This window comes from Dinoponera quadriceps, unplaced genomic scaffold (assembly GCF_001313825.1).
Source record: "Dinoponera quadriceps isolate SergipeBrazil2010 unplaced genomic scaffold, ASM131382v1 scaffold397, whole genome shotgun sequence".
Classification (NCBI taxonomy): domain Eukaryota; kingdom Metazoa; phylum Arthropoda; class Insecta; order Hymenoptera; family Formicidae; genus Dinoponera; species Dinoponera quadriceps.
The window spans coordinates 1,194,441-1,222,353 of NW_014554705.1; the positions used below are offsets into that span (position 1 = coordinate 1,194,441).

The window sequence follows — 27,913 nt, forward strand, 5'->3', positions numbered from 1 at the left end:
TTATGCGGCGCCGTTCCCCGAATAGACTTTCCTGTCGACGATCGAACCGGACTGTGACGCACCCTCGAACTTGTCCAAGATGTAATCCTTCAGGGTGTCGTCGTAAAACTGTTGCTGCAGCCGACGCCTCTCTCGGTCGAAGAACTGCCGGAAGTGGTCCCTGTCGCGAAAATTGTTCGGCGCGCCTCTGCTCGGCAGTTGCTTGTTTTTCATTAATAACCCGAGAAGATTATGTATCCTGGGATGATTGATGTCGTAATCCTTGTTACTCGACGCTCTGAGCTCGCTCAGTATATTGCTGAAGGCTTCCGGCGACGACGTGGTTATCGTCGGGTACGCGTCGAAGGACGGCTGACGCCGAGTCTCAAAGTCCACGTTGTCGTCGAAGGGTAACCTGTGATAATGCGATCCGTCCAGATGTATGTTTATGTTACTGGCGGACGCTTCCAGTCCGGTCGGTCTGGCCGACGAGTGTCCCCTTCCTGATGATTTCCTCGGTCCATTCTTGAACCTCATAGCTGCCGGCCGTTTGTTCTTCATCGGTTTTTCCTGGAAGACGCCTTTCGTGCGGAAACGGTTCGGTCTCGGCGGCGTGAGGAATTCCCGCACGTGAGTGTCATCGTGGAATTCGTCGTGGAAAGCGAAACTCGAGTCTCCCGAAGGCTTTTGTTTGTGATTACCCGGTCTGCCGGCGCCGTGGTAAATATGTATTGGTCCGGAGGGTCGGTTCTTCAGCAGTTGCTCCAGAGTCGCCATCAGCGCGTCCGATTTCTTTTTGTCGCCGGAAGATTTAGGCGGGTCTGTCGTGCGTATGTTATTCTCGCTTTGATGCGCTACCAGCTGATCCTTGTATTTCGATTCCGAGAGCGAGGCTTTCAGCTTCTGCAGTTCGAGCGTAAGTTTCGCCAAGTCGCTCGACTCGGAGTTACTCGAACTGTTCCCGGCCGGCTTTCTGTCGTTGTTCCACTTTTGGGAGTTGTACATCGTCTTCAGGGACTCCTTGAACATCTCCTCGGCATACTGCTGCAAGTCCGAAGCCAATTTCGGTTTCAATATCAGTTCGTTCTGCGCCGAATACGACGGCCTGAAAAAGTTCCCGCCGGGCATTACGGGTACCAGATTCAGGCCTTGTTGGACGGGTTCGCTGGACGGTAACTTATTGTTCAGAGAGTTCTGATTCTTTATGATATCGACGTTCGGGACGAAGTTGATCGGATTGAACACCGGCCGTTCCTGATTCTGCGACGTTTTCAGGTCCACCGTGCCTAACGGCTTGGCTTTGACGCCGGTTTCCGCCAAGGAGTCCACGTAATTCTGAAGATTGACGGTTTGCGGCGTGACGGGGCCGATCGTGCTGAAGATCGGGATAGGCGTCGTCAAAACAGCCGCCGGATACTGCATCGCGTTGAAAGCATTCACTGTCGTGTCGACCGGACTTGGCTTGATGTTCGGGTTTACAATCTCGACGTTCTTAGTACCCACGTTCGGCAGATGCGCGTTCACGCTGTTCGCGTTGTTCGAGTGGCCGACCATGTTGTCGCCGGGCAGTCTGCCGTTCTTCAACAGTTGCGCCCTGTTTATTTGGAACTGCAACTGTTGTACAGCCTCGTCGGTGCCTTGCAGCTTGACGTAATGCGGAGTGCTCACCGCCAGGCTGCTCAGAGTTGGGTTCGGTTGCAGTACAGTCGGTACCACCTGAGTCGCTTGGAAGAACGTCTTCGCTTTCGGCTGAAGGTCGATGCCCTTCATCACGTGATACACCTCCTCCTGAGGCCTCGCCACTTGCTGAGCGTTGTGGTTGTGCAGATAATACGAATTCACGTTGCTCGGCTGCTTCTGCTCGTTCTGGCCGACGGCCAGACTCGCGGTGGCCAGCACGGACCCGCCGGAAGTGGCGTACACGTTTTTCTTACCGTGCGCCTCAGCGGGCGATATGATTCTGTGCTCCGGCTGATTGGACAGCAGCGTGGATGTTGTCGGTACGCTTTGCAGGTTACCCTGGCTCATCAAGCTCTGACCCTGCAATCCGTGAGGGTTCACGTGGATCTGGTACTCCGTGCTCGCGTGGACCGGCGTCTGCAGGAAACCCGGGAACGTCTGGACGGTCGGCTGCGGCACTATCAGCTGTTGCACACCGGCGTGCATTCCGCTGATCGGCAGGTGCTGAACGACCGCGGTGGGAGTGGGCGTTACGGCGAAGGCAGTTCGAGGAGTCACGTTATTCTGCAGCCGCACGCTCTGCAACGTCGGCGTGAGGCTGGGCGTGAGGGCGAACACCGGCGCCACGGTGCTCGGCAGGTAGGTCGCCGTGTCCGCGATTTTGTTCTGCCCGTTCGTCTGCGAAAGCACGACAGCGTGCACGGGATTCTGCAAAGAGTTCTGCCCGACGATGATGTCGGGCACCGACGTGGACATTGCCAGGTTCTGACCGAGGATGGAGGACGCTGTGCTCAGGAGAGGAGCGCTCGTGGTGTACGCGCCGATCGGCGAGGCGGTCACCATGCTCTGCAGGAGGGCGTTCGAGACGTCGAAGCCTTGACTGTTGCCCAGCGCGGTCGCATGGTCGAAGTTCGCCACAGGCAGGAAATTCACCTTCACGGGAAGGACGTACTTCGGCTTCTCCATCTGATCGAGCTCAATGCCGTTGGAATGAGAGATCTCGAGATTCGGCGATAGCTGACTCCACGTGTTGCTGTTCTTCGGCCTGGACAAGTGATGCACCTTGGTGATCTTGGCCTCTGTGCCGCTGACTCTGGCGTCGTATCTGGTATCGTGTCTGACGTCTTCCACGCTCTCATCTTGATGATTCATGCCGGCGTCATTGCCCCATGGATTCACTTTCGCCCGGTACCGCTGGGATCTCAGTTTAAAGGCGTCGTAGCCGTGCTGTTCCTCGCTGTTGGCCAGCGTGCCTCGGTGTTCCTTCGGCAGCTTTCTCGTGGAATCCGGTCGTCTTCGAGTATTTTGCAGTCTTCTGGGCCGCTCGAGGTAATCGGGGTAATCCGAGCTCTCGTCCGAGAAATTCCTCGAGTCCTCCGTGCGATGGTAACTACGCTGTCTGTTGTCGTTGTAAGCGTCGTAGTGACTCGACGTCTCCGAGCTGGAGGACTCCAAGTTCCGCGAAGTTTTAAAATCGTTCTCCGCTTCGCCGCTGAACTTTGCCTCCACCTTGTAGTCGCTCGGCTCGGCGACCACGACCGGCCTGGAGAATTTGTTACGCGCCCGGGACGACTCCGCCACATTGTCATAAGTTCCGTCTTGGGTGCCGCTGTGCGTGAGTCCGTTCACCCCGTAATTCGTCCTTGATGAGGACGAGACCGTTGCGACATTCTGTCTGACAGCGCTCTGCCCGTGACCGTCGTAGTTCGCGGCATCCTGCTGGCGATGATTGCCGGGGACTTTCTCCGGTTCGTAAGTAAGTTTCTTCGCATCTTGCCCGTCGCTGTACGAGTAGTACCGAACGTACGGATCTTGATTTTTCGCCTGGTGCGACTGTCGACTATAATTGCGCATGTAGCTCTCGACTCTCTTCCCCCTTTCTCCGTTTACGTGCGCCGAAGCACCCCCGGCGTCCGGCTCGCCGTCGGTTTCTCCGTTCACGGTGCCGCGCAGGTTCTCATAGAATTCCCGGTAATTGGCTACTGCGGGGGTGTCGTTGTTGACCTTCAGCAGCTCAAACTCACTCGGACTCTCCTGCAAATCGAAAGACCTGCGATTCGTCAGCGGTCCAGGGAGATTCAGGAAGATCCTCGCTTCCGAGGAGTACGCTAAGTCGTCTTCGAATTTTTTCCGATCCGTGCTGGAGCTCTCTCGAGCACTTACGGCGTTCGTCGTGTTGCTGTCTTCGTCGTACGACGGAGTGTCAGTCGTAGGCGGTGCGATGGGTATGAAACCGTTGGAATTTTCATAGCGCACCGTCGCGTCTATAAACGACGGGACGCTTGGCAGGTGCGCTCTGAGATTCTTCGAAGTCGCATTCGAATGTCTCAGAGTATACATCACGTTTTCCGACGCGATCGCGAGCTGATCGAAGATCTCTTCCCCTTTCGCGTCGACGTCCTCCGCGCATCTCGTTTGTGGCCAGCTAAGAAATAGCAATATCACCTACAAAGATTGGAGAAAGTGAATTACAATAATCGCGGAATAAATGTATAGAATAAAATGTAAATGTAAAAGACGAGAAATCTTCCTCTTTATGTAGAATTTACACTTTAATATAGAAATTATATATATATTTATTTTTTAAGAAATTGTGAAAATGATACGTGCAATGTTGTTTAACTAATATTAATATGTAGCTATTATGTACTCAGCATTAATAAACGTACGACACAAAAATTACCGTAAACATGCGAGATTTTTAGAAACATCTCTCGAATATCGTAAGTATTAAGAGAAGAAAGCAACATATACATTGCAAAGTTTGGATAGGCGATGCATGATAGTAAGTGGTGATAATTGCTGTTTCGTCAAGGAGATGACCTAGAAAAGAAAAGCAGACTAGAAAAGTAAAATGCGAGCGTGTGAGGTGGAAATAAGGACTGGATGTGCACGGAAGCAAATCTTCGTAGACTTTCTCACTGATTCATGAGCATTCGAGTCCGTTTGACAGTAATGGGTCTTTATACAAGCGTATCGTTAATTTGACCATTTTAAGGAACAAAAGTTATTTGCAAAACATAAAATATAATTGTATATAATTGTATTATGAATGACAGTTTCTTCGTAATGCGCGGGAATACAAGCACATAACACAAAGCTTCGACCGTTTAGAGAGTGTCGGTGAAAAGTAATTGGAGAGAAAACACAGCCAATTTGAACTATGTAATTCTTCGTGTCTACCGTTAAAAAAGTCGGTCGAAGTTGTCGATTGGAATGAAGACCGTTAAAGTATACGCTTTACCTAGTTGGGAGCAGTTTTATCGATCAGACTTCGAAAGCGTTTAATGGTACCGGAAGATCCAATGCACCAGGATACACAGCAATTTTTCCGTAATTTGTAATGTAGCGATTCCAACATGATTTTGCATATATTTTATTATCTCATAGTTAAGAAACTAATTTCTCCAATTAGGAATATCGATAATTATAATAATATAATTTCCGTGCAATGTTATATAGAACAAAGATTTAGTTGCGTTTTGGTTGAAGAGAACAAAGTTTCTGATTATAAGAACCACATTTTGGGTCGTGAAAACCAGAAATTCTGTTTCTTTTAACCAAAATTTGGTTGTGCACTTCTGGTTAATGCAATCAGATTTCTTTTTCCGTATAGGAAAAATGATTTTTAACGAAATATTTTTATTAAAATATAAATAATAAATTTTGATTGAAGATAATTTTATTAAAATTATTGTTTCAGGTGGATCTTTTCAGGTGGATTATTCTAAATTAATTTTATTTAAAATAATATTGCGATGTCGACTTGAATAAAATTTTCGCGTATTTTAAACTTAAATAAGTATAATTTTTAAAATCAATCTATTAGTTACAAACTTACAAGTAACTTCTGGTTAATTCTATTATTGAAATCATTAACCGCGGCATTGAACTGCTGGCAATATCTATGAATCAATAAAATTCCTGTATTGACACAAATAAAATTAATAAAAATAATATTAATAAAAATAACGCAAATATAGAAAGTTATTTTACATATATAATTAAGCGATCGAGGAAATATCAATGTGTTTTGTTTCTTTTACTTTTATATCATATGATATATGTGCGTATGTAAAATTATTTGGCACCGTGCCACATGAAATACGTTATTATTAATTAAAATTCTCACAACGTTAAATTGCATTCGTTGCATCTTGTGTTAATGAATCAACATGAATTTGTTTTAATTTACATATCCCTTCCTTTCCATCTCTCCGCGCAGGAGTGAAACGACAAAACGATTTGGCCACACCACACAGAAAACTTCACACTATCACAATACATCTCGCACCGATCCCGGGTACTTACATAAGAATAAATCATTTTCGCCGAAAATGCGTTGACTCTTCGTTCGGAAATCAAACACAATCAGAAAGACCGGGTACGTCACACTACAGTCCACGTACACATTGGTTGCGATCATCCGCTCCTCGTATCCTCGCCTCGAGTAAACCGAAGGACCCTGCGTGGCGAGCTTCCACGCGAGGACTGAGCCACATAGTAGATACGCGATTTTCTTTATACAGTCTGGTGCCCAAGTGAAAAATATCGTTCTAAATATTATCCTATAGACCACACAGCCGCCTGGATACTTTCATTCGTGACACGCGAACGCGCCTGGAAAAATATTGTCCGGCCGTATCGCGGGATGTGCGTCCCGCTCGTCATTACTATGGAACTCGAGCAAGCGGTCGGAGCCACCATGTACGGAAACAGAGATACTACATCTCGCCACAGTTCGGCTCCCGTAAAACGTTCGTTTCCCCTTATTAAACCGCTTATTTCGCGTTCGTGCGAATGCGCGACGGGGACGCGCGCGTATCGTAAAACCGGGGGGGCAATTTCAATCTCGCGAGACGCATCGCCTGGCATTTCCCAAGCGGCAAAACTAAACGCACCCGGGGAGACGCGCGCCCGGAGTACGACGTGCCGTCCCATTCGCGTTACGACCGCATCGATCGTGAATTACGCTTCCGGTGGTTCGCCGGTGCAGCCTCCGGGCTCTCTCGAGTGTCTCCTCCGACCGGAATGCCACGAATTCGGCCAGTACTTTTTCCGCCGGGGCTTTATGCGCTCTAGAACACACGCATTATGCCCGGTGTGCCTACTCCTCCCGATCTGTAGTCCGCGCCGTAGCGTGGAAACGAAGGTGCACGTCCGTGTGCAGCGAGAACGCGCGAGTCTTTTCCCTGCGTGTAGTCGCTCGCCGCGCGCTCGTGCCCGAGCGTTCAGTTTAATGCCTCGAGTCTAATTGCCGTGCCGCTGCAGATGCAACGCAGATATCATCGGAACTTCTCGTTGTGAAAACATGGCATTAACACCGCGCGATATGACTATAGCAGGCTAAACCATTCCCTCACATTTCTTTTTCTTTCTCCTTTTCTATCTCTCTCTCTTCACGCTATCGCCGAGCAATTAACGCTAATTGCCCGGTTCAACGGCACCGGTCACATCGATATATATCTCCAGACACGCGCGGACACGCGCACCGCTCTTGCGTCTTTTTTATTAATTCGTACATTATATTCTGATGCGCGCATACACGCACACATACGCACCGGCGCCCGCAAGAGAGCGTTCCCAGCATCGAGTAAATTGCGCTCGATGGTCGCTGATGTGCAACCCGCGGATCGATAATAATTTCTACTAAGACGGAAACTTTTACTTCGCTTGTGTGTAGATATATATCATATTATTATTGGGAAAAGCGCGCTTTAACAGAAAGTACGTTTACCAACTTTTCCTAATATCGATGATGCGTACGTCGCCGGTGTAACGTCCTGCGTTTCTATTAATCTCGGCTTCTTTGGTTAATTTGAAGGGTGATGTTGGAAAACGTATCTTTTTTTAAGAAAACGACGTAACACTGTCGAACCATGAGAGACCGGGAAAAGAAATCAAGAGAGAAAATTATATATTAGCAGCTCTGTGCAGGTTGATATTTCACGAAAATTTATGCAATTATGCCGAGTTTCTGCCTGCATGTGTAACCGCTACTACAGCTTTCTGTACCGCCCAATACTTGCAGCTAACTTCATTTAGTAGAATATAGTCATATACACCTAAAAGAATGAGACTTGTTCTTACGATATAATTACTATATTTTACAGATTAAAATTTGGTGAGGCGATTTCTCGAAAACGTATGCAAGATATGAAGTGCAAAATTTTGTAATAAATGAAAAAAGAAGAATCATGTCTTCCTAAAAATAAATGTAAGTTTCATTACAAATTTCAGGCACAAATAACACGGCAATCTAATTTATATATAAAACTCTTTCTCATTGGCGTTTTTTATTTGCTTATAATATGCAGTATACAATTTACGATTACCTTAACTCTCTTAAGCGCTAGGATTTATAAGGTACCTTTCTGAAGTGTGGAAATTTGGCTAATTTTTAATAGGTACGTTCACCGAGCAACAAATCTACTTCGGTTACTACTGCTTTCCCAAAAACGACGGGTGTTATTAATCTGAACGGCTTATCCGCGAGTTTTCAGCAAATCAGTAGCGCAGGTACATATTGTAAATTATTATAATACATTGCACAATCCCACATTAAATACTATTTCGCATCGCTAATTATCGATCGTCACCTTTCATTTTCTTAACTTGTTTCATGGCACGATGTGTCTCATAGCGAGACTGAAAAAAAGTGATGTGCCAAATAGAATGTAGATGATAATTATCTAATACTTAATAGGGCTCGCATATTCGATAATAGTGCACAAAAGAAAAGATACTCTTAAAAGCGTCCATATTCCAAGTATCATCGGTAACATCAGTGTTGGTAGCCAATGTCGTATTGTTACATAGATCAGTCATTCCGACTCAACTTTCATGTTCCATCGTGTTATCGGTTATTCATGCGTATGTATTTTTCTAAATTAACGCATGTAGTATCAGTTTCTTAAAAAAAAAAAAGAAAAAAATTAAAACAAAAAATCTCCCACGTCTTATAGAATTCGCGTCTGTTTTCATTGCAATCACAATATTAACGTCTACTGACAACGTGATTATTAATTTTTCAACCAGCAATTCTCTTCTTTCGCTTTTTCTACGGCGCAAAAATCGAATTAAGAAACAGAACACGAAAGTTAAGAGATGTGCGGCTTCCTACTTTTTACCGATTAAGCGCGATTCAATTTTTCTCTCTATAATTCGGGAATCTTGGATCCTCCACGATCTGCACGCTCTTCACTTTCGGCCTTGCCGCAGTGCGCTGACCGTATTTTCCGCTAGGAAGACTTTTCTCGGCATTCAAGTTGCTCGTGTCGTAACTCGATCTTCCGAGGTAAGATTCCGTTGGATTAGCGATCAGATCACGGCCTGTGCTCTGCGCCAGTCGTGCCAGTTCCCGCAGATGATTTATGGAAAAGGAATTTTGCTCCTTCGTCAGATCATCGCCGAGATCATAATTAGATGGCCGCGCTAATTCCTCGATACTGTTGGCGTATTGAACGAGGTACTGCTGCAAGAGAGCCTTTAGGTTCACATTCGGCGTGGCCTTCGGTTGAATAGGAGGTACGCCATCGACTCTTAAAATGATCACAGGTATCAGAGAACTTCCGGCTTGCACAAAGGTGGGCTGCACGTTGAGAATGGATGCGGGATTCTTGATGTACTGCGAGATCGACGGATTGTAGTTCAGGAGATCCGAGTACTGCAAGTTCGAGTAGCTCTCCAGGTTCTTGCCGCTGGCGGTGGTCTGTCTCGGCAGATTACTGCCAACTGAAAATGTATTTTTTAAATCATTATTACGCTCGCGATGTTACATCGCAAACTGTGTTAAATTAAAAAAAGAAATGATTCTATACTCATCAACACGTTCGCATAATTTATTCGGGCACACAAACGCATCACTTCATTTTTCTTTTTACATAATTGTATAAAACAGATTTAGTCTATTTTAAAGGACAGACTACACAGGATTACACAATAATCGTGTAATCTTTATTACACAATTATTAGTTCAATAACGCGGACATGGCGAGAGAAAAAACATTACATTACTAATTCGATAATTAATAGTTTGATAATGTGGACGTAGAAAAAAATGCTTATCGTCACACATATGTGACGCTAAGCGCAAGATCGTTGCGTCGTAACGGTGCTGATGAAATCGAATTAGGCTTAAGATCGAACAAATATTCATGCGTAAGTAATTGTGATAATACGATGGATAAAAAATGGCAAACGTCTCACCTGTCTGCGGGAAGAAGCTAGACGGTGTCGTGCTCCTCGGGGTGCTCTGCGTCGTGTAAGAGTCCGTGTACTCTGCATTCGGGCTGTTCACCATGTATCTCGAGACCGGACCGCCCGACGTTTCGTACCGACTCTTCTGATTCTTCCTGTTCGTCCTGAAGGAGTTCCTCGGGGGCGACGGGGTCGCAAACGCTGAAACCCCGCTACTGGCCTTCACCTGTTGCGCAACAGCCTGCTTATGTCCCACGAGATTCTGGTAGCCCAGCCGATACACTTGCTGCTGCGGCAGTTTCGACAGAGACTCGGCGGAGATGAAGGGACTCGGCGGCGCGCCGCTTTCCGGCGCCATCGGGAACTGCACCGGGCCCTGCGACAGCACGCTGTTCTCCGTGGAAGCGGACTCATAGACGGACATTACCTGAGGCTTGCCGGCCTGTAACGCGGCTGGATATTCCGAGTACGTCTCGTACGTCATGGGGGGCACGTCGGACACTCTACCGTCCGGATACTTCCAAAAAATCTTGTTCTCATACCTGACGCCATTTTCCACCGTGTATCTAGGCAGATCGGCAAAGGGACCGGCGCTCTCCACGTAGCCGGACACTTCCGCGGATCCGGGAGAGGACGGCTCCACCACGTTCGAGCCTGGTCGAACGTAACCTCGAGGACTCGTCCTCGACCGAACGTCTACATTCTCGAGATAAGTGACGCCCTCGGGACTGGCCGTCGAAGAATCTACACTTTGCACCGCTCTCGAGTAGCCCTGCACGTTTATCGTGTGTTGACTACCTTGTCCCAGATAACTCTGAGAGGGCTCTTCGTACGTCGTCGGGACCGGCGTGACGTAAGTGTACGCACTCGAGGCCATGTAACTCTGCGGGCTCGAAGTGACGTGACCCGTCGCTTCCGTAGAGCTGTACGCTAAGGGTCGCGAGGTGGTAGATGCGTACGCGCCGTTCCGATAGTCTTCGTTCGAGTAAATCTTGACGGAGGGCCTGATGATGGAAGGGTACCTTTGATAAGAATTAGTCGTTTTCGTCAACTTCGTCCGCAGGCCGAACGTCGGCTGAGATTTCGCCGTGGGCGATATGTAATATCGGAAGATACGGCTTCGCCGGTCGGACGCCGAACCGCTAAACGACCCTTGCTGCCCGGGCTTCTCGTGTGATTCACCGGTAACCGGTCTCGGCCGCGCTCTCTCGATGATGGTCCGTGGAAGAAACGGGCTGATTGACTCCTCTATGCTCACGGTGGTTCCGGTTTTCCCGGCGGGAAAGTAGTAATTGTATTTTCGCGGTGCGAGTAGGGAGTTCCGGTCGAAGCCGTAGCCGAGGCCGTTGTTCACCGTGCGCTTCGATTTCTCGTCGGCGGTCGCGTTATCGTCGGCCGTGCCGTTGTCGAAATCCAGAAGTATTAACGGAGGTAAGATCGGCAGGTTCTCTTCGACAGCCTCCTCCTCGGCGCTATCGACAGCCGCTTTCGCGCTGGTATCGGCGCCGGCATCGTCGGCAACAGTGCGTTCGATAGCAAGCGAGTCGTTCACCTTGATCTCTCCGCTTCCGGTACTTTCCGCGTTGCAGAGCCCGAGCACCAGTAGGAATGCGGCGATCTGAAAGTCAGGGCCGCGTGTAAGAAATCGCGCCGGGACGATGTAACAATGTGTTGGTCATCGATCTCGATGCTTCGGTAACGGCGATCGCACTTTCACTTCCCTTCCCTTCGTCGGTGAATATACACGGTCGCTTCGTGTACGCGAAGAAATCTGCCGGAATTATCCCGGTTGAATTTGCCCGTGATGAAATACGCTTTGGGAAATCCACTGTTTGGATTCGGGTTATTTATCGATATCCCGCGGACGATATAATCGATGATACGTGTAGCCGCGAAGGTAACGATCGCACAATTGCGACCTTGGGAGAAGCCGCTCGGAGTAAAAGAGAAGGCGAGGCATTCCCGCAGGGTCAGAGTCAAGTGTGTCGGTCGGCATCGCTAAAACGGGTTTTATTCGTCGCGCACTTGCAATTTTCACCGCTTTCTTTAAACGCACGGCGGCAGTACTCCGCGTGAACGACGATATGCAACTGAAAGCATCGTTTTCCACCTCAACAGGCAAGGCAAAAGAGACAAACAGAATCTGCAAGAGAATTTATCAGTGAATTCTTTTCATCTCATTTATTCATTATTGAGTGAAAAAAGAAACGTATGCATTGAGTTACGATTATGTGATTTAAGTCACAATTTGATGTTAAATCGACGCTGTGAATGAACGCACACGCATAAAAAAAGAAATTGCCATAAAAAAGTTACTTAATTACAGTTATAAATTATGCTGTACCGTAAATTTAACGGTCAGTTTCTCTCGGGCCTCCTGTAAGACCAGGTTAAGCTTTACAAGACGCGACATATTTTTATGTGAATTATATCAGTCGACTTTCTTTTTATATAATGTATTCGTCTTAAAGAAACAACACGCTAAATGCTGCTGCGTTATAATTCAGGCATCAACAAGCCGATGAATATGTAACTTTTGACGCGGACAAATACGATGTCGTATCACGGAAGTGATTTACTACGATTAGTCGTCAACACGTGGATCAAGTCAAAATTGGCGACACACATGCGCACGTACAGCAGTGTGTCGCAATCGAGTTGACGAATTTCACAAAGATCTCACTACTGTTACGCTGGCACGAAACCGCTAGTTACCTAATGCGCGAAAAAGCGCGATCGGATCCTCGCGATTACGAATTGGGAGATGCGTGGCTCATCCGCGAGGACTTTCACTGACTCACTCAAGAGCATCTGCCACGACTACTTTATCTTCGTACGACCGTGGTGGCTGAAAAATCCGAAACACTTTCACCGCAATTACGTCCGGTCGAGTCCAGGAAGTGATCGGCCGGCGAAAAAGAAAAAAAGGAAGAATTTTCGGAGCGATTGCGAAAAACTGCGGCGCACACGTGTACGCTTGACACGTTGCCGGTCGTTCCGGTTAAAATTTTTCCCGCGGATTTTCGGCATTAAGGCTTCAACCGGCGGGATTATTAGATTTATGCGGAACAGCTGCAACCGGAATGCCGCGCGATCAATTCTGCCAATAACATGTTATTTATATTAAAGTCAACACGCGGCAAATAGGTTTTCAGTTACCCGCAAATAATTTGTAAATTCTAGTTGTAAAAGTCAGTAATTTGTGGTAACGTTTAGGCTTCTTTTCTCAATTCTGGGGATCCATAATTACAATTATAAAATATTTATTAGTTGTTAACGAAGCGTACTGTGGTATTAGATACGCCCAAATCTATTATCCCTGTTAATTATCTTTGCAACTAATTTTCGTAGAAGCCGAAGAAGTGAAAGAAAATTACAATTTTCAAGAAGAAACACTGAGAAATGTAGTACTTTATACATATAATATTATTTCTATATATGAAGTTATCACGACAAAGTTTGAGGAAGTAAAATGCACTTTAAAAAACCTGTAGCACTGACAGTAATAGCTGATAAAAAAGTATCAATAAATTCCAACACAAAGACTCTTCACCATGTTTCACTAAATATGTCAAATGTAATTTTCGACGGCTTATAACATGCGCAATAAAAAAATGATACGTCACAAACGAACAGTTAAACGCACTGTTAACTTAGTGAGGCAATGAAGGTGGATGGGGGCAAAAGAGGAGGTTCCACAGGGCATTAAATATGTTGGAATAGTCACAAAGTAATTTTGATTCAAATACTTACGTGCATCCTAGCAAGACTCATGACGGCCGACCTTAAACCTGCTGGCTTGGCGGACTTGTCGTGTATGTTTGGTACTGATGAAGCTGAGACCAGAACATCCCACCTTATATGCCCTCGCTCTTGGTGTGAGAAGGACACCATCATTATAGTTTCACCACTGCGAAACGAACGCTATTCGCGTTCGATACGGGAAGATACCTGCCAGTAGCGTAGCGCCGTTTGACAGGTTGACTCTTGATCGCACAGGCTTTCTTGTATTACGCAAATGAACATGCAAGTACATCTCACGCTATAACTCAAGCTGAACGATAATTTTACATCCGTACGCATATTTTGATTGTCGTGAATAATCAATTTGTTGATCACAATTAAATGGCCGATCCAAAATATTATTGGATAAATCGACGCTTTCGGCAAGAATGTGTTACATTTTATGAGAGGATATATTAGTCCACGTTTAAAAATATAATATGCGAAGTACGAAGTACATATTCCGTTTTAATTGAAAATATCACGGAGCACTGCAGTAAATTTTAACAAATTATACATTTTTTTTTTTTAAAGGAAGCATCCCATGCATAATATGGATAATGACGAAGTTGCGCGGCAGCGATCAGAATTTCAAATGGTTAATTCTACGCTCCTACACCGTTGGATCATCACCGCTCATCACCGTCGCATCAGCTTTCTCGTGTGGTGGTGTTCTTCGTTGATATAGCGCGCTCACATTAGTACATAACTTACATACATATATTCCTTGACATTAGGTACACACATACACCATGTGTACCTCATAGCGGTCAACTTCCTGATGTCAACGTTTCTGTCTCTCTACAAATTGTAAACTATGTCAACGTTAATCAGACATTTTATCTGAACTTAGATACTTCATTGTCGATAAATAACTTCGTCGTATTTAACGGTATCGGCAAAACTTTCGAAGTTGTTCAAACTGTAACACTTATGCTAATTATATCTTGAAAGGTGATATCTTGCTTCTTTCGCAATAGTGAGGAAGATGTAAGAACTCGACGTCGTCGTTCACCGGCTGTAATCTATGAGAAGGTAAACGTTTCGGATCTCTCTATCGCGCGATTCAGTCGCTCTCAGCTCGATCGACTTAATCGACTTTAGCGATCTTTGAACGTGTGGCGAAATACTCAATGAATTAGATGTAGATATAGCTTGAATGGATTGAAATCATTGGTGTAATTTAGAGGGGGAGTCTTCTGCAAGATTAATAATAATATTAGTAAATTATTTGTTTTCTGTTAAAATAAATAATTTGTCGGAGAGAAAATATAATATCAAAAAATTTATAAAGTAATTAACAATACAGTTTATTTTCAACGAGAGAGAGAGAGAGAGAGAGGGAGAGAAGGGAGAAAAAAGAGTGAAAGAAACTTTCTTTTTTCTGTACAGGATACATTATTGTGTATCTCTTGAACGTGCTATTACTATGTGAAACTACTGTTAATAAAACTAATGCTAAATTAAATAATTAAGTTATAATTACTCAATTTATTAGAATTCAATTTCCGAGTTTATAATTATTTTATTTATGACGAAATTATTAAAATTGTTAACTATTTAAGTAAAGAATAAATAGTAAAATATATAGAACAACAAATGGAATAATAATACAGTTCAATAAAAAAAAATACTAGAACGAGACTAGTTATTATATTTACATACATAGTTTTTTAGACGCTAAATACGAATCCGATTTCTAAGTTGCTTTATCACCTCACAATTTTGAAGAATTTGCAATTAAAATTAAGAAAAAGGCTATTTTCACGTATTTAGTTATAATTACGATAGTAGCGCGCTGGAGAAGTTTTATTGCAATCAAAATTAAGTTATGTTGTTCGGGCTTTCAGCCCTTAAAAGGAATTATTTATGTAGGTTATAGTTAATAAGATATTCATAATTAAATATAGGGACTATCGCGGAAAAGCTGTGAATTGTATCATTGACGATTTATCAAATACTAATTTCATCATTATGAATTTGTCAATTTTGACTTTGGATTCAATGTCATAAAACCTCTAAACGTAAATTTTTGCAACAGTTCGATTAGTCAATGACTAGTCTCGTTTTGGTAAAAAGAAAGTTATTTTTTGTTGAATTGTATAATATATCATAAAACAAAGCATATTCATATGTAAAATTTTAATAAGACAGATGTGCAAGTGACTACATTATTAAGTATAACATATTATATCATTAATAATACTACTAATATATTTTTGTTACGACTTTTTCTATGCAGGTTGAGGAAAAAAGATTACCAATTATATTTTTATTTAGAGTTTTATTGAAAAATCGTAAACAAAATACACCGCTCACTGGACGCGTCTCTACAAATGTAAAGGAGAACAGCATAGAGTTTGCATAATCTTCAATGAAAGACTAGATGCGACGATGTCGCCGGTCTCGAGATTCGGACAGCGCATCTTCGATATTGTCCACGTATGCCTCGGTCGTCGTAATCGCTAGTAATTGAATTCCCGTGTATTGGTACTGACCCTTGTATATGACATTCGTCAATCGTCACGCCATTCGCGGCGGTCCCCGTTACTCGGACTTGCGCTTCTTAAGCGCAAAACTCACTTTCGAGGGGAGAAAACCCCCTTCCAATGTTATCGGCCTTTCCCTGTACCTATAACGATAGTTACGACAGGTAAGTATAATACTGAGATGTATTTTAATGCGTCTCGTTGCTCTCACTAGCATACCTGGCACCATCCTGAGACGCGATGATTTTGCTCGGAATGTACGTATCAAGAAGCGACTTCGGCCCCGAGGACAAGGAGTGATCTTTCACTTGCAAAGACTCCTCATCTTCGTAGGAAACAGGCTCCAGTTGCGTAATGCCTGGTTTGAAATTCTGCGGCGGCAACTGCGGCGGTACAAAGTGAGTTTTGGGCTCATCGGGCACCTGCTCAGAACAAATGTTACATTCAAATTTTTGCATCATGTTGAGCTGAAAGATTGAAAGGAAACCGTAGACGTGTCGAGTATATCACAAAATATCGCAAATATATTTAACGTGATCCGATGAAATTTCCATGCGATATTCGAGACTTTCTACATTTTAAAGTGCAATATAATGTTTCAAGGAGAACAGATGAAAAAGCTATTAAAAGAAAAGTGCGTAATCTTTATCTCGTTGTTACTAAATCAAGTTAATGTTATTTCTCTCTTAATTAATTTTAATTCCAGATGCGCTCAATTATTTTATAAGAATCAGCGTACAATTATCCATTTTATTTGAAAATAAAAGTAAAAAATAAAACATCGCGTGTGAAAAATACATGCCATTCCCGGTGTACGACATCGTGCGAAGGAGCTAATTAAACTATGTTAATTAGTCCGCTAACGATGTCGCTCGTAATTTAAATCTCCAATTATAATCCCGTCGACTAAAGCGTGAGTTATATAAAACTATTATTTCCACTAGAACTCAGGTTGTCCCTAATAAATACAACGTCATCACGTCAGTCACGTTGTTTGAACGAAATGTCGATAATGGACAAATTCATTCTTATCTCATTTGCTTCGTTCAACATTCTATCTATCAAAGTCTATCACATGCATACGGACCTTGATGTAGTCCTGTGGAAGTTCTTGGCCGACTTGCTCCTGCAGTACCTCTTTCGGGGCTTCATGGCCAATCGTTGGTGTAACGTATACTTGTTGCTGAGTTTGATATTGATTTACTTGACCGTGAAGAGAATTTTCCTGAACGTACGCTGGTATACGAGCGTAGAGATCACTGTAAGCGGCGGTGGGATCGGTGTAAACCACGCCGGGCTGCGTGTAAATTAATTGTTGTATGTATTGCGGCTGCGAGGGCGCGACGTAAGCTTGCGTGTACAACAGCTTTTTTCCCTGAGCAAACGACTGTTGGGGTGGAACGTACAAAGGTACGGCCGGCAAGGGAGACGAATTCAGCTTTTTCGACGTGACCGGAAGTGTATAAGCCGGTCCTTTCGTCACCTGAAACATTTATGGTTATGTTATTAACGAATTGTTCAGACTTATATAAATATTTATATCATAATATTATAATATAATATTTACGTAATAGATATTATATGATTTAATATTTATATAAAGACATACAATAATAATTACGATAATAATTAATAATAATTACGTGCTTGTTGAAAATACAAATTAAATTTACCTTGGACGGGAGTGTTGTTGGTACGACCGTAGGGTATGGAAAGGGCGTTTTGATAGGAGAAACTAATGGTTTTTGGTTGTATACAGGAGTGTACACAGGTACGGAAATTTGCGGAATTGCGTTCGGTAAGTTATGTAATGAAGGTTGAACCAATCCGACACCTTTCGCATCCACGGAATTAATATTTAAATAAGGATAGTAAGAAAACAGTTGTGTCGCTGGAGCATCGAGATAAATAGTTCCTGGAAACGAGAAAGTGTATTTCACGCGTATATTTCTAATAATTAGCATTATTATTTTATCGTTTCACTTTCTTCAGAGGATTCAAGAATTCTTAAGATTAAAAAATACTTCTCTCTGAATATTGAATAATTACTGAAGATTTTTTTCCAATCTCTTAATAGTATAATTTTACGATTTTGAAAGACAAATAAAATTTCCGTCTAGTCACTAAAGAAATATTATGACATGAAATGTAAATTAAAAATGATAATAGATAGCTTTCTCTTTTCGCATTACCTTTGCTAACAGGATTTGTGTATTTTTCCGTGACTGCTTTTTGCTGAACACTTTGAATGTGATTGCCTACCACTACTTCCGGTTGGTAACTGAATTTCTGAGATTCGAAGGCACTCGATACAACGCCTTTCGCAGGTACCTCCACGTGCTGTTGATATCCGTTGTAATATTGTATTGGCGGAATATTTTGCTGCGGTGGAATTTGATTTTGTTGCTGGTATTGTGCCTCGTGAACAGCATATTGATTGGGTTGAATGTATTGCTCAGGCGGCACCTGCTAACGATAACAAAACAAGAAAACGATAGGAACGTTGTTAAATGTAAATTATAACAATGTGACATAAAATATAGTATAAAACACATTTATTGCACAATAACTTTTATCTTAATTTTTTAATGGATATTTTAAAATAATGCCGAAAATTAACGAAAGTAAGTGAAATTTATACGCAACAATATTATTATTTATATTATTATTATTTGTATGTAACAATATTCAATTAACATCTTACACTATATTTTAAATCCTGGTATTGTTGGGAAGAGATGTATGATCCCCCATCGAGATGGCCACCTAAATTATTATATTGGCTCGGTATTTGATATTGCTGCTGGTTAACATTGGGTTTAACGGCGTACTTTGTTTCGTCATGGATATTCTCGGCTTTGGCATTACTCTCCGCCCTCAGATTATCTCTCTCGATATCTTCTAAATTAATTTTCTTCTCGGCACACGCAGCCGTTACCAGCAAACCCAATATTAAATAGACTTTCTGTAATGGAAAGTGAAAGTTGAAATTGCTATCAATCTTAATATTGCACCCTTCTTTTCTAATTAGACCTTTTTATATTTTTTCCCCCTAATTATATGAGCCGATAATGCATAACTTTGCACATGCAAAATTGTACAAATAATACTCCTAACGTGACATAGGAAGAGAAAAAGATAATTATTTTCTCGATATACGCGTATATAAGCGAAGGAAATGTATCATTATATCGAAACGTTTTGAGCACCGATAACATACAATTACATTGCTTTGATAAAAGCTTTAATAAATTCATTAAAGTTTATACAGCTTTATAGCTTTATTAGCTTTATTACAGTCCGATAAAAATTGCGAGATTATGGATTTCCTAAAAAGTTCTCTTCTGGCTATACATATGCAATTGTGAAAAGAACGTATTAATAAATTATCAATCTACGGATATTCCAAATCAACATGAACAAACTTAGTGAGAGTAAACTTAGTAAAACGGATTGAGGTGAACAAAGTCTTCTACCATTTTCCAAATGACACGCAAAATTTCGAGTTATTGACTATTGAAACTTATTGAAACTGGCCAAGTATATAGGCTTCTTTAATTAATAACTTAAAAATTTGCGTGTTATTTGCGTATTATAATGATAAAGACTTATTTATTTAGAATGGCCTAATCTGCAAGTACCTGATAGCGGTTGTACTTAGCGACAGGTTCAAGAATCGAAGTTCAAAGTTCAATGTACTAATATTTGCTGTTAGATACAACAATTGTTTATATATTTGTAAATCAAGCCACTTTGATTAAAACAGTCCTTTATCATTTTTAACAAATTTTTAGTTTATTAATTTAAAAAAGCCTCTATACATGGTCATTTTCAATAATAAGTAACTCGAAATTTTGCGTGCTATTCGCAAAATATTGGAGAATCTTTTCGTTCACCTCAATTCGTTCTATGCTCTCACGAAATTTGTTCATATTGATCTGGGATACTTTGTACGTATATAATAACGTAAGGAGTACAAATATAATCCCGAAAGTATACATTTATACTTTTATGTTTATGAACAATTATATATCATATGAATGCGTTCTCATTTTTCTCAATTGTTGTTATTACTTTATAATGAAAAAGTGATTATTTATAACAATGTTATTACAGGCACGAATATTTACATATATGAGCATAGAGATAACATATAATATAAAATTGAAAAAAATTTAAGTGTAATGACAATGTGTAATGATAATCGCTTATACTCATACTCGAAACAATCGATAATCCCGAATTATCGGCTAATTATATTATGTGTTCACCATTATTGTTTCCGGCAAAAATATATTTGCACCGGGCACACTTTCACTGCACGCGAAGTTCTGGGTCAAACATCCGGCATGGACCACTCTTATATAGACTGCGGCCGTTCCTTCTCGGATGGGGCGAGCCACTCCCCCAAACAAGTGTATCACCGCACGCACACGGGGACGAGTCTCTTTCTCTTTTTTTTTATTGCTCTTTAATATATTTTCACTCAGATTGTACAACCATGCCACGTATCACGAAGAAGTCACGTATAAGCTCGAGAGGATTGTATAACAGCACACATTTTATAAACTACTAAATAAACGATTTCGACTTATTTTTTAAGAAAGATTAGGGCGTGCAAAAATTATGTGAAAATTTCACGGATTTACGATAACGTTCTAAATGTTATTTCAAATTTTTCTATTTGACAAAATATGCCGCATGGGTGACGGAAATAACTTTCTTTTTAGCGCGATTTTGCTTCATGAATATGTATTTCTATAAAAGAAAGTTTATCCCATGAATGTTTTCGTCAATAATCAAGTTACGGAATACCCCTTTTCGCCGGTAAAATTATACATTTCTCCGCGCTGCGGTTGTATAATCTGTGGTTTTATCCCGCTGAGGTATTAAAGGAAACCAGTCAAAGCGGCATACTTACCATATTGCAAATATACCGAAAAATACAGACACGACACAAAGGACCTAGCTCTACTATAAAACCGAAGCAGACGTGCGTTCTCTTATATAGCCTTTACCCCTACCCACTGCATCCCCTACATGGAGCTACACTTCGCTTCTTGATTAAAGCGTGTGTGATAATCCGTGTCGGTCGTGGACCACATCGTAAAGAATTCCATCGCAATTCGAGTAAAAGTGAATATATCCGACAAATTGCTTCCTCGCCTCTTTAGATCGCACGACTGGAACTCATTCCAGAGAATGTGTGACTAATGTCCTACATAAATGATACCGCATTCTTCACGATACCGGGAGAATCAATTACTTTTACATTCGTGCCGATTCTTGATATTATTTTCAACGAACATATTTCCACACGATATTATAGATTATTCGTTTAAACTAGGAAACTAATTATAGATATAAAAGATCAAGTTTAGGAGAAAAGTGTAAGGTAAATTTCCGTCAACTGTTAAATATTCAGCCTCGTCAACCGAGCGATCGAATAATTTCAGATATATACGAAGAACCTGCACTTATGCAAAACGTTTTCATATGTATAGCAAAAGTCTTCGTGAATTAGAAAGCGCAATTTTTTCAACGAATCTGTAATTGATAGATGAGGATACGTTATTTCGTTTAGAACATTTCATTTTGCATCCATCAAGACGACAGCAGAAAACGAATTTTTCTGCAGAATACAGATACGGCATACTTAAACGCGCCGTCGGAACAAGATTAATAGGAAAAGAGTTATTAAATCGCAATCTCGTGGGAACGTGATGTATCGTCGAAGAGATCAAACTGAAAATAAGCTTCACCTACTTAATCATTATCGTCCTTCCACGCGAGTCGCCTGTGCAATCGTGGTAGCTTGCGAACCGCCGATTGCGTTGCGCGTGGCTCGGAGGAAGGTGCGTTAAGTGCCCGACGTAGTAGCACTATCGGCACTGGTAATCTTGCCACGTAAATCGCCTCCAGTTTTTCCACCACCTTAAAACGGCGCTAATTATCGTGCCCGATTATTCAGTTCATTAAATTGCTAATTGTGAACGAGTCAGTGCGTCTCAACCGTACATTTAGTAACTAAGCCAGATTAGGAAAACGTAAAGTAGGCCAAATTATATAAAGTTTTTTTATCTACAGCGTCGTTGCAACGTAACACGGAATGTGAGCGAGCTTAAAATTAATCTTTTAAAATTAATCTTTGCGTAATAAATAGTAAAATGTACATAACAAAGTTCGTTTATGCGTATCAAATGATAGAATAAAAATCGGCTTAGTGATTTAAGCACCGAAGATAACAGTAGTAAAATAACAATAAATAAAGAAAAGCGATCATTCGGACGATTCTCAATTAATCTTCACCAGAAATTTCATTTGCAACTCGATTACCAAGATAAGTAACGTGCGTCTAAATCGTCCGAAAGTTTATTAATTCAGGCTCGGCATAATGAGAAACAAGCGCCAACGTCTGTATATCTTTCCGAACAATGGAGAAAATGATCGATGTAGTCACGCAGGAAGTAGCGGTTTCCGATTATTGAATGGCATAATGGCGTACGCACTTGTGGAAAAGTGGATTATTCTCACCACCGCGTGTCTAATAGTCGCATGCGAGATTGAGCTGTAAGATCTGGACACGCGATCCCATTACATGATTTGAACGCAACGATGTATCTTCGGAATCCGCATGAAGCAGCCGTATTTGAAAATAACTCGCCAAAAATTACATTCCCGATAAATCGGTCAACTTGCGTTTAAATGACATAACTGTTCAAATGATATAATTGATGTAACTTTCAAGTAATTTTTATCCTTAATCCTCTTAAGGCACTTTAATATTGGCACTTTAACATTAATATTAAACTACCAAAATTCTCTTGTCGGATGTGAAATACTAACATATGAGATATACGCACAAAATGTCGGTATAAATTAACCGCTATTTTTAATTACGTTCATTTTTCACCCCGGGAGATCGTGCAGCTAGAACGCTGCTTGATTTTACGAGACCAACGGTGACAGATCCAAGCTCGTTAACTTTTCTCGTATTTTCCAAGATTACATAACGACGAATCATTATTCTATTAAACGATGTAATTGGCGAAAGCGATCCCGCCGACAGCCTGTGGGATCACATTACAGAACTATGCAGAAGATCGCATTGGATATTCGAATGATTTTTCACCGTGCCGTCCGACTGATCGATATCGGAAGACAGCGGGTTAGCCGACGAGTCTATCCAGCCGGATAATTCCTTATCGACGACATATCGTGCTGTAAGGTGTTCCCGAAAGTTCATAAACGGAAGGCCCAACCGTCTGAAACAGACAATGGGAAAAAGGGCTGGGCCAGGAAAGCCGCTTTTCTTACACGAGAGATCCCGGCAAAAATGAGTGATCGATGCAGTCGGGAGTCACGGAAGGGAAAGGAGGTCTCGTAATGACTCGCGATCTCTTTGTTGATCTCACTCTCTTTGTGCAGAAGTCGAAGTGTTCCGCCGGTCGAGTCGCACAAAGGCGGACCCTTTCCTCGGACATTCCCAGGTAGAATCCACCTGCCGAAGCGGAAGAGAAGGAGAAGGAGGAGGAGCAGGAGGAGGAGGACCAGTCGAGACCGGAACTTTCTACCGTCAACCGCGGGTGTGGATGGTATCCTTATATACCGATTACGCACTGCTTCATCAAACATTCGCCGGCGCGGCTACACTTGCGACGAATTAACTGCAATTAAGTCAGAGAACTTTCTCGGCCGCTTATCCAATGCATGCTCTGATGAGATGCACGTAAAAATGAGGAACGGAGTAGGATCGTGCGGTAATCCGGAAGCGAGAAAGATCGACGCGACGTTCCAACGAGACCGAGCATAACTTTGGGGAAGCGACGAAAAAAATGCAAAATCTGACCTTTCGAGCTGATCGCGCTTTCTCGATTTCGACCGATGTGCTCGCTTACAGTCCACCAATTCCGCGATGCAATCTACCAAATTTTTTATACCGGACCCAACTGAAAAACCACGCCGCGAGTCACTTTCGAAATTATCAACAAATTATGTGATCGTCATTTGCATACACTTATCTCTCCCTCTCTCTTTGATGTAATATATGCGGCTCTGAGTAATTTCTAAATATTAGAAAACTTAGGAATATTAGAAGAATTAACACTCCATTAATGTGCGGGAAATAACTGTGAATGACATGGTTTATTTTTTATATTTATATCGCTACATATAACGTGTGTATATAAAATTTTAAGATACGCATAATTCGAAAAATTCGCGTATTCGCGTTTTCTGGTTAAAATGTTAATATTTATCTAAAATCCCGCGAAACAATGATACACGATAGCGTATCGTATTAATTTAACCCCCTAAGGAAACATAATATAAAATATAAGGTATCTAAAAAATGCTATAAAAACAAATGTTGCATCGCACGCGTGGCACGCTCGCCGAAAAACGACTTTGAAAGAAATGGAGCGAGCGGCGCATAATTGCGGTAAAATGACGAATAAAAGGCGGCTCTCTCACGTATTTCCCACGTAAATAAATTTTATCATCACAACATTATTTATTTTTTAATGTAACCATTCCCTAGCGCTGGAATGCAAATAATGTTTGTTCGCTCGCGCGACGCACGACGGCTCATAAACATAAAGAGAAAATAATGCTTCGGTCGCAGTAACGAATATGTACGCGTGTGCGTAGCACTTTCTACCTCCTTCGCCAAAAGCTGCAACCTCGTTATCCGGAATTTATATCGACGCTTTCAGCGAGGAGTAACACTCGAGCTTTCGGGTCACCGTGTATCCTGCCGATCGCGAGATCGAATCGCCGCGAGAAAGTAACAGGCTCGGTCCATCCGATTTTATTTTAAACCATCGGCATGTTCGCGCACACGGGGAATGCGCAAAATAAAGTAAAACGTCGCGCCACGGCGCTCTCACTTACTCGCCTGATGTACATTCGCGTCAGGATCGTCGACAAGATCTATCGTGCCTCGCATAAACCGATAAAATATGCCGGTTGAAAAGTTGCTCATATTGTTTTATGCGCAATCGGAATAATCGTCGGTAATAAAAGGGATTTCCTCCAACTGCACGTCCGGTTTTACCTACTCATTCGCAACAATCAAGTCTACGTGATTAAGCAGCAATTTTATCGCACCATCAATTACGTGTGAATTAACGATCGATGATATCGCAAAATCGTCCCCAGACATCCCGTGAGACAAATGAAACAGCCTAAAACGCGTCTCTCCTTTTAAACGGAATTTTCCCCTGTTCTCTTTTTCCCACCGTTGTCCCCGTACTTTCCGCATTGCCTCCGCAAACGCGGCAAGTTTTATGAAATTCAAAAAGAGGCAGTTCGTCAACATTCTCATCTCGCCGATCGCCTTTCGGTGCGCCGGACCTGATTCGAATGGACGGGATCGCGCCTCATTTCCCCTTTCCATCACGGCCGACGCCCGAACGTTCAACCGGACGTTGCCACGATCCGGATCTCTTCCTCTCTCTGGAGCCGTGACCGTGACTCGGGTGATTCCACGTTCGCGCCAAGGCGGTAAAAGAGACGACCAATTCCAAACGATTAATTAGCGACGCGTTCAGACGACCGAACAGAGCGGGGCGGCATTAACGAGATAAATTAGAACGTACAGCGTACGGGGGTTAATTAGCAGAGACGGATTCACCGCCGGTCGAGAAATGCGGCGCGTCATCTGATAATCTTGTAGACTTTCCAGATAAAGTTGTCAACTTTGTGCATCTTCTTGGTCTGTCTGTGACGAATTTACCGCTCACTTACGCTGGCTTCTTTCAAACGTTAAACTTTCTACGCGTTTTTCCAACCGTGGGCAACTCGCGCGGGATTGTGTTTTGCATGTGGTTCGAAATATACATTGTAATGTGAAACTTGATGTTTAAGAGTGTGTCACCTATTTGAAATAATGAAAAAATTACGGTAAAATTATAAATCGATCGACATTGCATTTAAAAGCAACACCACAAATTTGATGGTTATTCAGAGCTTGAATCGAAAGTTATTCCATTCCAAGAGGCTATAAGCTGATATAAATTTGATAAAAATTCGATGAAACTTGCACTGCGCATGCATTGAAATATTATTTATGTATTTCTATTAATTAGATTAACTAACACATCAATACAGCGTTAATAAGAAAAATTTAAAGTAATATTTTCATATTTGTAATATTATGTGCATATATCTACGTTAACTTTGTTTCAAATTAACATTTTTAATTTAGGCTGTGAAATAAACGTATAAGAACGTAATTCTGTTTGATAAATACGAAATTGATGAATAACCTCCTTGATACGCCACTGAACATACGGCACTGATAAGTAATACGTCCTTATCCATATTCTTACTACGTGAATGTTCGAGGACATGAATTTCACCATCTTTGAAGAAAAACTCCGAGCACCTTCAGCAAAATGCATAGACTTCGGTAACATTGTAGGCTCCGAGTAGGAAATGAAAGTTTAATATCGCGTACGCATTAATTACTCAACGCATAAAGCGTATTATCTTTATGAAGCGATACGCTTCATTCTTGAAACCCGTATAATTTTCCGTATCTTGATCGCTTTGATCTTCGTGTACTCCGCGGTATGTGACGATGGCGCGTATAATTTACGTCGAAAGGGACGCGGCAGCGATGAAAAAAAGAAGCGACGAGATCTCATCGCTCATCGAACGAAAGTAACGTACGGAACTAAAAAAGGGAAACCGGTTAGCAGTACTCAGGCTGAAGAGAAAGGAGTGCAGACGTCAAAGCGAACATAAACGATCGTTTATTACTAGTGACTACAAAACGAATACAAAATCTGCCTGTATGTAGAACGCGTACGCTTTATAAATAGATCGCATAATCGTGGGTCACACTGGGTCAGACCCCGACGCGACATTGCGACTTTCTAACTCCGCAAGAGATTCGTCACGCGTCCTGATACATAAACATCACTTTTGGGGGAAAGAAACACTGTTGTGTCGCGTTCTTTTCACGCCTTGTGAATTTTCAAATTCACCATCGACCATCCATTTACGCGCCTTGCGACAGTATAGAGAGACAAATCGCTATTCGCGCAAAAGAAAGTACTATAAATCTGATCGGAGAAATGATATAGGTACAATCGCATTAATTCGCAATCAGTACACCTGCGAGCGGACCTTTCATCCAGTTGTTCACGCGAAAGTAAATCATTGGAAACACCTGAATGTTGGAACGGCGAGTCTCTTCTCATCTGTCTGCTCGCAGTTGCGGATAATGCTCGAGTATTTTTTTATTCGAGAACAGACTTAACTCCATTTATAACGAATTAGAAAGCGCACTGTGGATATGTTTCTTTCCATATTCCGCAGAGTGAAGGTAGAAAATGTAATTCGTTTCATCTCGTAATTACACCTCACGAGCGATAACGCGGTATTTATTTTTTATATAAACGTAGATTCGTTTCGGAGCATCAAGAGATTACGCGACGGGATTATCTCGCAGTTGCGATTCGCCGTTTAATCGAGAAGGCAACTAAATTATGCAACGTACAATATTGTGATTCAGTCACGAGTTTCACAACGAGGGAAATTTCTCGCGTGAAAAGTAAACGCCTCATTAATAAATATTAACCGAGTACCTGATACACAAAGCGTCTTGGAAAAGATCGCTGAGAATAATGGAAGGATAATGTGCGTGAATTGGACGACTTCGCACAAGTATGAAACAATAACAACAAGGTAATGTACATCTTATCTTACGTATAATAGCACCATCTTTCTACCGCCCTGTGTCGCATATACGTTCGTCGCAAGTGAATCGGCAAGTT

At 42.3% G+C, this 27,913-nt stretch overlaps 3 protein-coding genes across 3 annotated transcripts; all 3 read right to left on the reverse strand.

The window, feature by feature from the left end:
• Positions 1-8,487, reverse strand: LOC106740898. The gene is made up of 3 exons (XM_014612363.1): positions 8,406-8,487; positions 5,501-5,583; positions 1-4,104 (listed from the first exon to the last, which is right to left on the reverse strand). Exons 1-3 carry the CDS (start codon positions 8,485-8,487, stop codon positions 1-3), a joined length of 4,269 nt encoding a protein of 1,422 aa, XP_014467849.1.
• A 316-nt stretch (positions 8,488-8,803) lies between these two features.
• LOC106740936 lies at positions 8,804-13,632 on the reverse strand. The gene is made up of 3 exons (XM_014612421.1): positions 13,612-13,632; positions 9,868-11,476; positions 8,804-9,393 (listed from the first exon to the last, which is right to left on the reverse strand). Exons 1-3 carry the CDS (start codon positions 13,630-13,632, stop codon positions 8,804-8,806), a joined length of 2,220 nt encoding a protein of 739 aa, XP_014467907.1.
• A 2,556-nt stretch (positions 13,633-16,188) lies between these two features.
• On the reverse strand, positions 16,189-20,062 carry LOC106740899. The gene is made up of 7 exons (XM_014612364.1): positions 20,027-20,062; positions 18,835-19,095; positions 18,323-18,599; positions 17,804-18,045; positions 17,218-17,613; positions 16,350-16,552; positions 16,189-16,273 (listed from the first exon to the last, which is right to left on the reverse strand). Exons 1-7 carry the CDS (start codon positions 20,060-20,062, stop codon positions 16,189-16,191), a joined length of 1,500 nt encoding a protein of 499 aa, XP_014467850.1.
• Positions 20,063-27,913: the final 7,851 nt, after the last annotated feature.

Coding starts and splice junctions, on each gene's coding strand:
- LOC106740936 (XM_014612421.1), bottom strand. CDS start 13,632: ATGAGTCTTGCTAGGATGCAC. Junction 11,477..13,611: donor TGAGTCTTGCTAGGATGCAC/GTAAGTATTTGA, acceptor CCTGACTTTCAG/ATCGCCGCATTCCTACTGGT. Junction 9,394..9,867: donor TAGCTTCTTCCCGCAGACAG/GTGAGACGTTTG, acceptor ATACATTTTCAG/TTGGCAGTAATCTGCCGAGA.
- LOC106740898 (XM_014612363.1), bottom strand. CDS start 8,487: ATGACTGATCTATGTAACAATACGACATTGGCTACCAACACTGATGTT. Junction 5,584..8,405: donor GAATATGGACGCTTTTAAGA/GTATCTTTTCTT, acceptor GTGTCAATACAG/GAATTTTATTGATTCATAGA. Junction 4,105..5,500: donor GAATTAACCAGAAGTTACTT/GTAAGTTTGTAA, acceptor CAATCTTTGTAG/GTGATATTGCTATTTCTTAG.
- LOC106740899 (XM_014612364.1), bottom strand. CDS start 20,062: ATGAACAAATTTCGTGAGAGCATAGAACGAATTGAG. Junction 19,096..20,026: donor AGAGCATAGAACGAATTGAG/GTGAACGAAAAG, acceptor TTTCCATTACAG/AAAGTCTATTTAATATTGGG. Junction 16,553..17,217: donor TTCCACAGGACTACATCAAG/GTCCGTATGCAT, acceptor TGTTCTGAGCAG/GTGCCCGATGAGCCCAAAAC.